Raw genomic sequence first — 16,124 nt, 5'->3', positions numbered from 1 at the left:
AGCAAGAAGGGGGGGGGGGGGGGGGGGGGTGAAATGACACTGTAAACAAATTTGGGTCATAAATATTAATGTAAAGTAGTTATTAGGTCCAGCTGAAAAAGGTAAAAAATTAGCACTTCGGAAGCTGTCAAATGATTTCAAGACCCACTTAACATAAAATTGTCCATATTTTGAGTTAGAGCTGATGGAGTTTTCTATAATTTTTATATAATTTGTCCCAAAAGTAGTTCAACACACTGTGCAGAAAGCGCAGGTGGGATTTTTTTTAATTTTCATTTATTGTCTAAAAGAAATGCACTACGAAATAACTGTGTACTCGCACCCTGTGTCATACACACTCAGGGCTACCTTTAAATACTGCTAATGATACCATATCTATTCCTGTTATAATATGACCATTTCATGTTTATAATAGTTGTGAACTGGTTTCCGTTTGTTTTGTCTGTATGCACATACTAATGTTTCTTGTCTTCTCATAAATACATATTCATCCGGACTTAATTTTGGGTTTTTTATTCTTTGTGGCATTGGTCGGTTACTTCTTAAACTTCCAGTCATCAATGTCCTATTTAAAAGTAGTTCTGATGCTAGTGGTAGACTAGAAAAGAAACTATCGCAAAACACGTGGTATCCTTTATCAAATAAACAACTAACGTTCAGTAGACTTTTAACAACCATACTACTTTGGAGTTCCCCACCAGGCACAGGATCGAAACGACGACCTCTGTAAACAGTACTATGCACGAGATAACCGGATATAGATTCTACCAGCATCCAAAGTTTAATGCCAAATTTGTGACTTTTTGATGGTATATATTGTGTCATTACAGAGCGCGCACGTGTCCCAACCAAAGACTCATCAATTGATAGGTTTCTTTCAGGTGTATACAGATATTTGGATCGCATGTTCAATGAATCAAGAATCGGCTTAAACTTGGCCGATGGGTCATATGTTGGATCATTTCTGCCTGAAACTTTACGATTATCAACAACATGTAAAAATTTTAGAATTAATTGAAACCTATTTCTTGGAAACATCTTTCTAAACCACTTGTATTCTTGTTTCCCTTTCTTCCAGTAGCACTGTAGTGTCGGTCTCTTATTCAGTCCCATATTGTAAATAGCGGCATTAAACTCATTAATTGTGAGCGGTCCATTCTTAATCCATTGGTGAACACGTGAATGTCTACATCTGTTGATCCTTTGCATGTTGGTTTTGATAAATGATCGGGCATATCTGAAATATAAATGTCATCACATTAGAAAATATATACGCTAAAGGATGTAAAATAATTTAACTGTAAATTAATTAAAAACGGAAATCAAAATTTACTATACACATGCTTATTATTTGAATTTTCGTTTTTTAATACCGCACTGTATTTATCGAGCTGTAAATACGTCAATATAGAATAAGAAATCAATCAAATTTTAATATTTTTTCTAGCTGCATCATATTTTTAAATGTCTGTTAATATTCCGGTCCGGTGCGGCCCGTTAATTTTATGTTTATGAAATAAGCAATATTTTCGTCAATATTTTTGAGGATCTATGAAGATTCTTTTGGTGGTTTTTTTCTACTTGGGGCGTGTACCGTGGGTATTCATAAACCTAGAAATATTACATAGTTCATGTTTTTAAAATAAAAAAAGGGGTTTCTCACTTATCTAATTAATGAAATGAAACATGAATACTTGTTTGCATTAAAGTAAATGATTTTCGTTAATTCAAAAAAAAAAATCAAATGTTTGTAGGTCTTTATAGTAGTACATTTTTTTCGGCGGCAAAATAAGAATTCCACATCTACGATCCTAAATTGCGTTCCCAAAACGAGAAAAAGTAGTAACACACAATCAATATACAGTTTATATTTATGATACGCGCACCCAAAAGAGAAATTTTTAATAATGCATTTGGTTATAGATCTTCTTGAGCACTTTGATAATTCTACTAGGCTTTTCACTTCTTTTGTAGTTATTCTAAACATCGGGAAATTGTGCAAGCTTATATTTCTTTTTTTAAATGGGGATGGTTCGGGGAGGTTAAAAAAATCATTAGATAAGATTTAAAAAAAAAGGACATTCGCATGCAGACGAAAAATTTGTTTGTTAAATTATACTGATACATTTTGTAGGAAAAGTAAAGCTATGAACCAACTCAATTATCATCATGTGAAAGTATGACAAAACAGATACATACTCTTTCAATAATATTGTATCAGTTTTATGGACAGAAATGCCAAAATAGCGAGCTTTTTTACCTGTTTGTTTCTAGGACTATCTTCTTCATAAGATTGACTGTAAACATGAGCATAAAATATGCTATTGCAGGAGCTCCTCTGTCTGGCATATTCTTACACCACTTTCACAAATAAATTCGGGGTCTTCAGCGATTTCTTCCGGCGGAAAAATGCGGAACCAAGGATTTGCGATATTCGCCATATTTGCCGTATTTCGCAACGCTGCCGTTGATAACATATATTCTAAGAGGACGTTCATATTCGTGCAATTTCCCGTAGTTTTCCTCACAATACTATTTTGAAAAAATGGCAATTTTTCAAATGCAAAGAAAACCTTAATAGAAGAACTTGTAAATGCCGGTCAGATATTTTTTTAACTATCAATAAACATTTCAATTTTTGAATAATAAATACCGTTTGTTCTATAAATCGCAACAGTGTATGTTTAGTCTTGAAATTGCATTTTGCATGGAACGAGTTTATTGCCCTATAGGGTTATAAAAAATATTAAACTTATGTATGCAAACATGTTTATTCGGAAATAATGCATGTATGCACGTTGCTAAATTTATTACGATTCTATAACGCATTATCGACAATTAATATTTCAGTCAATGGTTGATGAATTCAAGCTTATTAATTTTCGAGTGTTTTCCCGGAGTTTACCGGATTGTGGCATTGACAAACAATCAAACAACACGCGCGGCTAAAAATGTAGCATATGAAAAATAAAAGAATTACAGATTTGTTTTATATATTTTCAATGAGTTTTTTTGTATTAAATCAAACACCTTTCCTTTTAACATATTGTTGAATAAAATTGAGAATGGAAATGGGGAATGTGTCAAAGAGACAACAACCCGACCAAAATAAAAAAAACACAACAGCAGAAGGTCACCAACAGGTCTTCAATGTAGCGAGAAATTCCCGCACCCGGAGGCGTCCTTCAGCTTGCCCCTAAACAAATATATACTAGTTCAGTGATAATGAACGCCATACTAATTTCCAAATTGTACACAAGAAACTAAAATTTAAATAATACAAGACTAACAAAGGCCAGAGGCTCCTGACTTGGGACAGGCGCAAAAATGCGGCGGGGTTAAACATGTTTGTGAGATCTCAACCCTCCCCCTATACCTCTAACCAGTGTAGAAAAGTAAAAGCATAACAATACGCACATTAAAATTCAGTTCAAGAGAAGTCCGAGTCTGATGTCAGAAGATGTAACCAAAGAAAATAAACAAAATGACAATAATACATAAATAACAACAGACTACTAGCAGTTAACTGACATGCCAGCTCCAGACTTCAATTAAACTGACTGAAAGATTATGATTTCATCATATGAACATCAGGCACAATCCTTCCCGTAAGGGGTTTAGTATCATACCATCATAACATATATGAGAAGAACATAACCCGTGTCATGCCAACAACTGTTTTTAGAATAAATGTGTTTAGTTCCGACGCAAAGACCTTATCAGTGACTCAATATTAACGCCAAAATAGAACAGATGTCTTTATTTAAAAAATCTTTTATTATTATCTAAGAAAAAAAACAAAAAAAGTTGGAGCTGCATGCATAACCTTTCATATTACTCCATAGTCTTTCCAAGTCAAAATTGTTAAAATAGTTCAATATCAACAAATGTACCCTATTTTATACATGTATGACTATAGTATTCTAACGTTTGGTTTGCTCCAGCGCGGGTACCTGTTGTTGTTGTGAAAGTGACGTAATAAACGTCAACGTCAAACTATAATAAATTGTTAACAGTTTACATAATAAAACCGTTGAATTATTCAAATTTAACTGTCCTAGTTATCAAACAACTTATTTTCAACATTTTTAAAAGACATAAAGCCGTAATTGTTGCAAAAATAGGATAAATATTTTTACCAATTAAGGGCCAAAATATTGGCCCTCTGTCATTTTTCAGATATTGCTTAGGCCAATGTATTGGCCCTATGGCACAGAACTCGTTAAGTATGGTCTTATAGTATGTAGAAATATATATGCGAGAGATTTGGAATGCTTTTAAATATTTCTGGATCAAGCACTATAACTAGATGTTTATAATCTACTGTTTCACTGTCTCAACTGTTGTTAGTTTCACCATTCTAAAATTCAGCAAGTTTTTTTTCGGCCAGCTAGGCCAACAAAATATTGTTATCAAAAAAATCCCAGGCATCGTATTTATTTAAATTTTTAGTATTGTTTTCTTCTTTCTTATTAAAATTGCCTTTGTGAGTGTGAGCTATGTTTTTAGTACTATAAGAGATATATAGATTTTTTTATTATAAAGAAGGAAATTCCATTTCTTGCTAAAAAGAACTTACTTTTTTTTTTATTATATCAGTTTTCATATTCTATAAATAACAGTGCAAAAAACTAATGTTGTTAATCGACTCTTGTACAATTATTTTTTTAATTCTTTAAAGGGGAAGGAAACCCACTCAAAATTTAATTGTGTTAACTATCTATTTTATATTTGTATAGTAATAAAACGTCTTATCTCTTTGACCTAATGTAAAAAAAAGCCATTTTAAATTTCCCGCCGACATGGCAGATACCATTTTGTTTTTATTAGTGACGTCACCCCGTCTATTTGGATTCCAACGTTCGATTACGTAATACCATCAAAGCAAAACAAAAACATTCACCGAATTTCCATGGATAGAGAAGATAAAATGGGCTTGGTTCCGTAAAATTTTGAACCAGAATATTCTGTAAAGGAAATGAACAGCAATTCCGTAGCCGAGCCAACATCAGAGCAGGCATTCCCGACTTTGGAAGAATGGTGTGATTGTGAAAATTGCCAGCAAATGCCGTTCACAGAGGAATGTGTATGTTGCAGACATGCAGAGTTTGTTTATTAAAATTTAGAGGACCATCCGTGCATTACGCAATTTGAGAGTTTTGACAATCGTATTTTAAACCCCGATGTATTGGCAATGTCATTTATACAGATGATGATGTTTAAGAGGCAACGTGGTCGTGCACATGACCAGCTAAACTCAAGGTAATTTCCTTGAATATGCGAAAAATGGGAGAAGAAACCATTGGAACTTTACCGGAGGTGATTTTTTTTTAACTACAAGAAAATGCCGTTTTGCCGTTTTATATAATATTATCTGATATCATTTTCGTTCTTTCGGTGCGGTAAAAAGAGTGTGTCTGTGGTTGGGGAAGAAAAAAAGCGTTAGAACAATCTTGGACTTTTTCACAAACAAAAAGTTTTTGTTCTTAGCCTTTTTGATACATGCAGAATATTTTACACAGAGCATAATATTTTGAAACATGCTGTAGGAATTGAAAGGTGATGAGAATCTAAAATATCAGGCACGTAGGTTACATAAAAAGATTTTTTTTAAAAATACAAAGCAGTTGCACGAGGGCAGTTCAAGTTCACTCTAGGTACTTCATAATATTGTTTTGACTCATCCTTGATATGATTGTTGTTTCAAAGCCCAGCTTTCGTTGGTAAATTGTGTTTGGAAAGTGACAGATTATATTCATAGAATAAGGTATTTCAAACTCCTGTTAACGGTTAATTTGAGTGTACCCTTGTGATAGCTGTATAAAATCAGAAAAATAATGTTTAATTTTTCGAAGCATGTCTATGAACTTTTCCCTTGACATACATGAAGCTGTTGCTTACAAGAAAGGTATTGAACCAAAGGGTAATGTGAAACCAGTTCGAAGGTTTAATGGGAGATTTATTTATTTTATTTATTTTCTCATTAAATTTTTTTCTTCTTCTTCCAACTTTTTCATATTCATATATTTATTACAGAGCATGCCAGTATTTATATTTATGTATTAATTGTTCAATAAGTGTATTATTTTTGTAAAAGGATACAGATGAGATTTGTAAAAGCAAATTGCTTGTTTCTGAATCCTTAATATTATTTCATTTGTATAATATTGTATAATATTGATTTATCTGAATAAATATTGTTATCTAACATGAAAACTTTATCGGATGACAAAACGTATATTGAAAATCCTTGTTCAAAATTAGGCGTAGGTATATTTTGATATTGTGAATTTTATTTTACGCGCAACATAAATGTAAGTTCGAATGGACAGCCGTTTTCTGCTCTTTAGTCGGGTTGTTATTTCGTTGACATAGTCATATTCCCAATTTTCATTCTCAATTTCTCTTAGTCAAAATTATTTAGTTAACTATGGTTTATTTTTAAAAAATAACATTTATTTCATTTTGTGACTGCGTGCAACGTGTATACATGTATATAGTTGGAAAGGGAAATTTATACGAGTATTATAGTTATAAGACTTTAAGGTTGAATTTCAGTCAATGACATATATTTTGGACTAATGCACTCGACACTTCAATAAAAAGAAATGCCGTTTTTCCATATATGGATGAATGGTAAACAAAATTCGCGGAAAAAGACAATTCAATATTTAAAAATGTATATATATATTATATATAACAAAGAGTTTGGTCAATCGATCAATCTCTAGATGGTATAAAAAGAACTGCAAGCTCACACATTTATCAAACGTAACCAGATTTTTTTTTTTAAAACACGGGTAAGTAGTTTAGATATATATAATATAATATTTAAAGGGTTCGTGATACATCGGGACTTTTCTTTACACTGGTTTATTAAACGCAATTTCACATACAATTATCTATAATAATTATTTACAAGTCATATGTATTAAATGTCGGTTTCTCATATCTGAAAGGCGTTAGAAGATATGGGACAACTTACATAGAAGTTAATAAATATTTCATATTTTCTCTTGTAAGTAAATGAGCAAGTAGTTTTGGTAAAACAGGCATAGGAAAAGTTTTCCAGATGCAGTAACGCTTTCACAAGATGTTTCGTCGTTGACTGACAGATTTGGAATGAAATCTTAATTGTGCCTATTTTTCTGTCATCAAATCGATACCTTATAACACCTTTATCGTAGCAATGAAACCCCGTACTATTTTCGTTTTTTTCTGGTTTAGTTACCATTAAGACATCTGAACTTTTTGTTGATAAATGATAATACTGCTTTGCAAATCTATATACATGTACACTTTACTTATGATTACATGACTATTTGTGCTCTACATTCGCCTATAACATGTAATTATTATTCTGATGACTCACAGGCAGATTAAGGTTATACTCTTGAAATAAGGATTATCTAATTTATTTTTTATTTCCAATTTTAATATTCTTATACCTTTATATTTAATTCACGAAAGCCTTCTACATGTATACGTTCAAACACCAATCAAATTTATTTTTAATCCTTTACTTTCGATCAAACCACAAATTTGCAGTGTCTTTTAGCAATAATGCGATTTAAATTTTATGGCTTTGAATGGGGTTTTTTCCGCAATCGATTCATCTGGATGATAGTATATTGGAAATATCTTTGGCCTGCATCTGTCTTTAATGGCATTCAGTGACTAGATTAGCAACTGCGACCGTGAACTTGACTTGCAAATGACGTTGCATAATCCAAGTCTGTCTGTATCGTTGTTGTACTTGGACAGTTAGACTGATATATGACGTGGAATTGTCTTATAACAGCATTTATTATACTTCACGTTAAAATGCCATATGTTGATTGGCTAAGACGAGGGTGTCAATTTACTCTATCACATGGCTGAGCGGGTGACAATTTTTTAATGTTAAATACCCTCTCGTCTAAACCAATCAGAAATCTCCGCGGTTGACAATGTTTTTTCGGGGTACCAATCTGCTCTATCACCCTCTCAGCTATGTGTTATTTATATATTAACCTATAGCTGTACAATGTAACCTATGGGAATGCAACCTAAGTATAAATCCCAATAACCGAAAATTATACCATAGCTATCCATGGTATAATTGTTTAGTAGTAAATACAGTAGTTTTGAATATTCGATAAATAGCCTGCTGTTTCATCCAGATCGCTCATTTTTTATGCACACCCTTTATTGCATACCCTTTACACCCTTACTTTTTTTAAATTTTTTTTTTTTTATTTTTACATATCTTTCCTTAAAATAAGTCCAATAGAACTGTCATTCGGGCGTGATGCAATTTATTGAATGACGTCATTTTTTGGTATGTACATGTTACGTAACGAACGTCAAGTTTTCATATTTTTTGGCACACTAATGCAACCATAAAAAATACAAAACACACAAAAAAATACAATAATAAACAAATACTTTTAAAACAACCGTACGCAAATTGTAAGGTAACCCATGTGCTTTGGATAAGTAATTCAGGAGCAGTTCTTTTACGGCTTTTACAACAAGACAAAAGTAGAACTGAAGGTAACCCAGTGCTATGGATCAGAAAAATGTTCATATACTAGTCAACAAAAGAAACGATACAAGACATTTTTTCAAATTAAAGATAAAGTTTTCTGTTCATTGGACCAATATTGAAGGTAGTAATACTTGATCATTATGGAAATATAAATCCGTTTAAAATATTTTTTTTTGCTTTCGTGACGTTTTTTCGTGATTTTTATTTTTTACAAAATTTTAAATTACATAAAACGACAATTTTAAAAACAGAAGTTCATACTAATGATGCCAATCTCTCATTTAAAGGTAAAGAAAGTGTTTGCCAACAATTTTTTTTTAAATCGTACAGTTTCTTCGTGTATTTGTTAAGCAAAGTTCGGCCCCACGAGAAATCGTTAAGATGTATACATTTCAACTGATTTTAATACCATAGACAGTATGTGTAAAGTGATATTCAAAAAGCGGTAACAATCTTAAAACTAATCCGAAAGGTTCCAAATTTACTGTGTGTTGTTTTCATATCTAAAGCATTGATTTGAGACGAAAATAAAAAAAAATATTTTTGCATTTTTTGAGATTTCAAAAAACGCTTTTTTTCATAAAAATTGGAATACACAATATTTCAACCCATTATTTACAACATGAACATAACTTGATTAGCATATTGGATATTTTTAAACAAATTTGAAATTTAATTTAGTACTTAGAAAATAAGGTGTAGTTTTTTATTCGACTTTCCGCAAAACGAAGTTGCACCCTATGATCGTTTACACGGAATTTAGATAATTTCCGAAAAGTTTTGATTTTTATTATTACATGTGCATACCTTGCAAATGAAAGCTTTTAAACAAATTAAATATCATTTTGTTTTATTTTAATACTTTTTGATAAATTTGATTTCAAAGTAGTGTGTCGTTTCTTTTGTTGACTAGTATATAATTTAACTCTCCTGTTGAAATATATGATGAAACGTATAAAGGCCCGTGGGCTGATATTGGTGTCTCAAGATGATACGACATATGATACTGATTTTGCAATGTATTATTCTCTATGAATTAAACGGTATTCCTGCATGCAATATTATCATGGCTTGATTCAGATTTCCAATGCAGATTTCTCGACTTTTCCCCAAAAAAACTTTAATAATCTATAATGTGTTTCAAAATTCGTTAAAGGAAATTTGAGCCAATTCAATTATCTGGGAATTTTTAATAACTTCAGAAATTATACTTAGTACGTCAGGTGTTGAATGTTGTTACCAAAAAATGAAGTTTGGTAAGCATGATTAGTAGTTCTTCGATGATCAATCATAATTTGGTAAAAACACAACAACATAAATAGAGGCTTTCTAGAGCCTGTGCCGCTCATAGTTTTCATGATAAAAGGCAAAAATTGAAAACAAACATTGTAAAATTTGCCATTTATCTGCAATAACTCCTATTAAAATTTGTCTATCAGTTTTGACGTATATATGGACAATTGGTAGAGCTCATTATTCTAAAAAAAAATCCTATCAGATTTTCTCTTTTAAAAGTTTATAACGCTTAAAGAATAATAGACAAAGCTTACTTTTTACCCCTATGTTCTACTTTTAGCGATGTCAGCCATGCTGGTTGGTAGGCAGGGTTATCTGACACATTTTTGTTTAACTAATACCGTAATGATGATTGTGGCAAAGTTTTAAATTGGTTAATTATTACTGTCAGTAGTTTCAGAGGAGGAAATTTTTGTAAAAGATTACAAAAATTTACAACTCAAAGTACTGAAGTACTGAACATCGGATGACTGCAAGTTCTTGTGGATGGTCACAAGCACTTGTCTCAGAAAAAAAATCACATCTCTATACCTGAAAGTAAGGTTAATGTACAAATATACTCTTTTTTTTCTGAGACAATTTCGTGCGTGGATGATAAATCAATAACAGAGAATTCAAACTCATCGTAATAACTATTATATTGTAGTGATACAAATCAGTATACTCTGGTTTGTTGTTATATATTATATTAATACTTGTATATTACAGTTACATGTATATATAATTTTCATCCATTTATATATCATGCTATTCTACTACATTAATAAAAGTGTAGCACAAGTACATGGTGGACACTCTTCTGTAGAAATTCGATTTTATCTATAAGATTAAATTTGAGTAGGAATTCATATTTTCCCGCCAAATGTTTAATCTTCCATTCAGAATTATCGGTCCTTTAGAGAGAGCAAGGACCGATAAGTCTGCTTTGGAGATTGCAAACGTTCTTGAAATATATTCCCTGCATGCGTTAACACACTTTTTTTCCGTACGTGTGCATAGATATTAAGTTTTTTTTACTTGCATATCAAAAATTATATTTCTATCGACAAAGCATTTTCATATTATTAATTTATCTTTAGGGGTATCCTTTGAAAAAATGAATTTATAACAAGCAATAAGAAATATTATTTGAGCTCGATAATGTTCGTGTATGTATCATGCTTATGGATTACATAATGGAAATCTAGGCGACAGCAATACACCGGAATACCCTCACGGTCATCAGATGTAAAAAAATGTCAAAAATGACCATGAAGGACAATAAATACTAAAGGGGTCAATTTTTGTCATGTTGGCATGCTTTTGTGACTTTGCTGAACAATATGACTGTTTACAGTTAATCGCTATCTATTATAATATTCAAGATTATAAATAAAAACTGTAAAATTTCTATAAAATTACAAATTCTGAGACCGTAACCCATCAACAGGTTGTACATGTATGATGCATCTGAAAAATTCAGGGCAGATACATCATGACTTGATGAGCATATTCATCCCTGGTTGAATTTGCTTTTGAATTAAGTTTCCGAGATATAAGCCAAAAACTGCACTTTATCCCTGTTCTATTTTTAGTCATGGCGGCCATCTTGGTTAAACTATATACGCTAAGTAGGATTTAGGACAAGTTTGGTTTAATTTGGCCAAGTAGTTTGAAATTCAGAGGAGAAGATTTTTGTAAAAACATATAAAAAAAATACAAAAAGGTGTGAAAAGTTTACTCTAAAGAGCAATAACTCTTAAAGGGGTCAATTGACCATTTCGGTCATTTTCTTTATATGTCGATCTAACTATGCTGAACAATTTTGCTGTTCACAGTTTATCTCTTTCTATTAAATGTTCACGATAATAACCAGGAACTGCAAAATTTCCTTGAAATTACCAATTTAGGGACAGCAACCCAACAACGGGTAGTTTGATACGTCTGAAAACAGAGCAGATAGCTCTTGTTCTAAATTAATGAACATTTCAGCCTATGATCAGATTGACTCTTAATACTTTACTTTCAGAGCCATAAGCCAAAAACTGCATTTTGCCCCCATATTCTTTTTTTAGTCACGGTGGCCATCTTGGTTGGTTGGAGGGATCATCGGATACATTTTTAAAACTAGATAGAATGCAATCGACAGTCTTTTTAATGACATCATATTTTGAGGAATCTTGTATAAGTGACCCATAGTTGCGGTAATGTTAATAAAGATACATGTACTTGTATAAAACTAGATATCACTGGAATCATAATTTTCTCTAGTTTACAATGAAATAAATTGTACTTTTAATATTATACAAAAAAGTTTTATACAGAGAAAATGGGAAAAACATTGCCTAATCTAAACATAGAAAACCTTAAATCAGGTCATGTACATACCCATGAAGACATTCATTACATGTATATGTATGCAAAATTTGTTCATATACGCACATTTCAACAACATTTGTTAAATATATTTATGTGGTTTTTTTTATAGAAACAAGTCAACATGGTAAAAATTCTAGTCGTAAACGAATATCATGAAGATATTTATGCTACGGTCATGGGTGATAAAAAGTTGAGTAAAGGTACCAATATTCACGGAGCTGTAAACATTCCTGCAGTTGGAGTTCAAATTGGTTTGGACAGAGAGGCTGAATGGGAGTCAGTAAGCGAAACAGGGTTTACTAAAATTCAAACAAAATCTGCAACGCCATTCTTCCCTATAGCTGATAAAGATACTGTATACGTGACTATTTATATTGGCGTAAAAAAGGAAATAGTATGCAGTTTCCATCCAATACAAGCTGATAAATATTGTCATGTCAAATTAAATGCTGATGGTTACTTTTGCATATCTTTCTCCAAAGCGGACATTTGTAAATATGAAAACATCAAAAGAACTGATAATAATGAAATAACAAATGGAGAAGATTGCAATGGGCAGGACAACACCCGTACCATAAAAAGAAAGAGAACTAGTTAAAATATCCAGATGAGGACGAGCATATTTTAGATACTTTGATTTTCTCAGCGTATTGAATGCTCTGCAAAATTAAGAACTGAAGGGTTATTTTTATAATCCATCGGGGATATAAAAACGTTGACCCATGTACAATTAAGCATGTAAATTTATAAAATTTGTCTTTATTTTTTACGTTACAACAATAACTACAATAGTCATGTTTTTGTTTTTCAGTGTAACCTATTAACATTTTTACGAATAAAAATAGCACGTGCAGTCATAATTATTTTTAATGGACATCCACTGTGATCTCTTAGTGCCTACAGATTGCTGTCAGCCAATCAAACTGATGGATTTAAATAAATTATTCAAGAGTAATTATTGATTTGTTTAAATTGTGATATCAAGGTTAACAGCTACGTCCAAATTTCTCGTTTTGGAATAATGGGTAAGATAAATTCGTAGAAATTTTAAAACCAGGTTCAATCCATCAATTTCTACATAAGAAAATTTAAACCCCGTTCTCAGTCATGACAGTTGTTATCCGTTTGTTTTGAGCTTTTGATTTTTTATCATTTGATTAGCTACGGACTTTACTTTTTCAATTTTTCTCGGATTTTTTTATTATACTTTTTACGAAGTATTACAGTGTGCTAGTGACATTTTAATTTTAGTTAATTCATATAATTTTTTATTTAATGAATGGCTATTATTCATTTTTAATTTATCGAAGCGGATTATGTAAAATTTGAAGAGTCAAAAATTATTTTTATGTGTCAATAAATTTAAAATAAATCATTGCAATTCATTATAAATAAATTTGTATCAAAAATAAGGCTCAAAGAACTATAATTATATTATTTATATCAACAATAACAACGTACACACATGTTGGCGTATGCATACACAATGCCAGAGTGAGCGTGTTTTCATAAAAATTGACAACATTGAAAATAAAACTAATACTTTTTACCAATCAGAAGACAGAAAATACACCAAATTTATTCATTTTATTTTGACGTCCATTTTTCATTGAACTAGTATTCACATTTTAATTTAAGATCCAGCTGAGGCCCGCCTCGGGGTGCGGGATATTTTTGCGGTCTTCGGCTTTTTTCTGCTCTTTGGTCGGGTGATGTCTTTTTGACATATTGCTCATTTTCATTCTAAATTAATTTTTTTCATTGTGATTACAAAATGAGGTTTAATTTTTTCCTGAATATATATAGGAAGATGTGGTATGAGTGCCAATGAGACAATTCTCCATCCATGTAAGAATTTATAAAAAAATATTTAACCATTATAGGTCAAGGTACGGCCTTCAACATGGAGCCTGGGCTCACACCGAACAGCAAGCCATAAAGGTCTTCCAAAAATTACTAGACAAGTGTAAAACCATTCAAACGGGGAAACCAACGGTCTAATCTATATAAAAACGAGATACGAGATACACGTATGAACTGCATAAACAGAGGATAACCACTGTACATCAGTTCCTTTCTTAGGACAGGTGTAAACAGTTGCCGCGGGATTAAACGTTTTATTGGTACCAAACTTATTCTATTCTATTCTACCATATAGTGACCGCCTTCAACAAATTGAAGATTATGTCACAGGAGGAAACTTACAACAAGACATAGATTGAAAAAATGTACAATTTAAACAAAACAAAAAAAAAAAAAAATGTTTTGTGGAATAAAGAATAAAGTAAGATGTTGTAATTGAGTTAATATTGATGCTTTGAAATTGAAATTTGGAAAGAATCTACCGAAGTGCAATTTACAATGTTATCCGGTAGTTTGTTCCAGTCGGTAATAGTTCTTGGAAAATATGATTCTTGTCTGTACTGTGTTTTGTAGGATGGAATTTGGAACCTGTTCGAATTAGAATTAGTCCTATAACATATGACTTCGCATTCTTATTCAATTTTTAACGTTTTCATACTGATATTTTCATTTTTGGTGGCACATTGATAGTGAATTTTTTTTTTTATCAGAACAGTAAATAGAAATAGTAAATAATGCCCCCGAGGTCATATGTTATAGGACTAGAATTAGAATGTCTTGTTTGTCTGTTTTGTGATTATTTTTAGGAATTGCATCCTTTTGGTGTTCAGTTTTGTAAAGCATTAACGTTTGTTATCCCAAACAGAGAAAGCATAATTACTCTAGTGATGGTCTTTTTAGGGACTTATATGCTTGCTCTTTAATGGATGTGGAACTTATGTTCAGGTTCCTCCTTAGAAAGCCAAGTGTGCTATTAGCTTTCTTGCATATGTTGTTAATATGCACATTCCATTTAAGGTTGGAACTGATGGTAACCCCAAGACATTCAGCTGTTGTTACATGTTCTGATGAATGATTGTGTAATGTGTAGTTAAATGTGATTGGTATTTTATTTCTGGTGACTGAAATTACATTACACTTATCTGGATGGAATGCCATTTTCCAAGTAGTTTCCCACGATACCAGTTTGTCAAGATCTTTTTGTAATGTTAATGCATCGGAGTTTGATTTTATTTCCAACTAAACTATTGTGTCGTCTGCAAATAAACGTATTGTAGATGTTAGACCAGTTGGAATGTCATTAATATAGTACAAGAAGAGACTTGGTCCAAGAACTGACCCCTGTGGAACCCCTGACTCAACTGCAACATACTCAGATGTTTCCCCTTCTAGAACTACTGACTGTTTGCGATTGCTAGGAACATTTTGTATCCAGTAATTTAATTCCCCCTGTATCCCGTAATGATGAAGCTTATTAGTTTGAAAAGAATGTGAAACTTTATCGAATGCTTTAGAAAAATCCATGACCAACATATCTGTTTGTTTACCGTTTTCCATGTTTAGTGAGACATCGTCTGTAAATTCTAGTAGTTGTGTTTCGCAGGATCGACCTCTGCGAAATCCATGCTGTAGGGGATATACATGCAAAATGTTGTGATTATCTGCATGATGCATGATGATGTGTTCAAAATGTTTGCAGCAGTAAATACATGTAAGTGATATAGGACGGTAGTTTTCAGGGTTATATTTTTGGCCTTTTTTGTATACAGGAGAGACGTGGGCAGTTTTTCAGTCATCTGGAACGACACCTGTTTTAATTGACTTCTCAAAGATAACCTTCTCCCTTTCTGAAACAATAGTATAACATCACATAACATAGATAGACAAACTTTAAAATCAAAATAACAATTGGAAGGCTTAACTCAATCTAAAAACACGAATTAACACACAATAAACAAATAAATTAGATCTGTGATACCTAAATGCAAATACATAGTTCATAAACATTGTAAGACTTAGAGATAAATAATTAAGGAAAACAGTTAATAAACTGGTTTAAACAATTGAAAGTTAAAAT

At 31.8% G+C, this 16,124-nt stretch overlaps 1 protein-coding gene across 1 annotated transcript; it reads right to left on the bottom strand.

Moving 5' to 3' along the window:
* Positions 1–384: 384 nt before the first annotated feature.
* On the bottom strand, positions 385–2,349 carry LOC134685348 (piggyBac transposable element-derived protein 4-like). The gene is made up of 2 exons (XM_063545079.1): positions 2,261–2,349; positions 385–1,237 (listed from the first exon to the last, which is right to left on the bottom strand). Exons 1-2 carry the CDS (start codon positions 2,347–2,349, stop codon positions 385–387), a joined length of 942 nt encoding a protein of 313 aa, XP_063401149.1.
* Positions 2,350–16,124: the final 13,775 nt, after the last annotated feature.

This window comes from Mytilus trossulus, chromosome 1, assembly GCF_036588685.1.
Source record: "Mytilus trossulus isolate FHL-02 chromosome 1, PNRI_Mtr1.1.1.hap1, whole genome shotgun sequence".
Lineage (NCBI taxonomy): Eukaryota > Metazoa > Mollusca > Bivalvia > Mytilida > Mytilidae > Mytilus > Mytilus trossulus.
The sequence above is the reverse complement of the archived record's forward strand: the minus strand, read 5'-3'. Positions and strand labels throughout refer to the sequence as shown.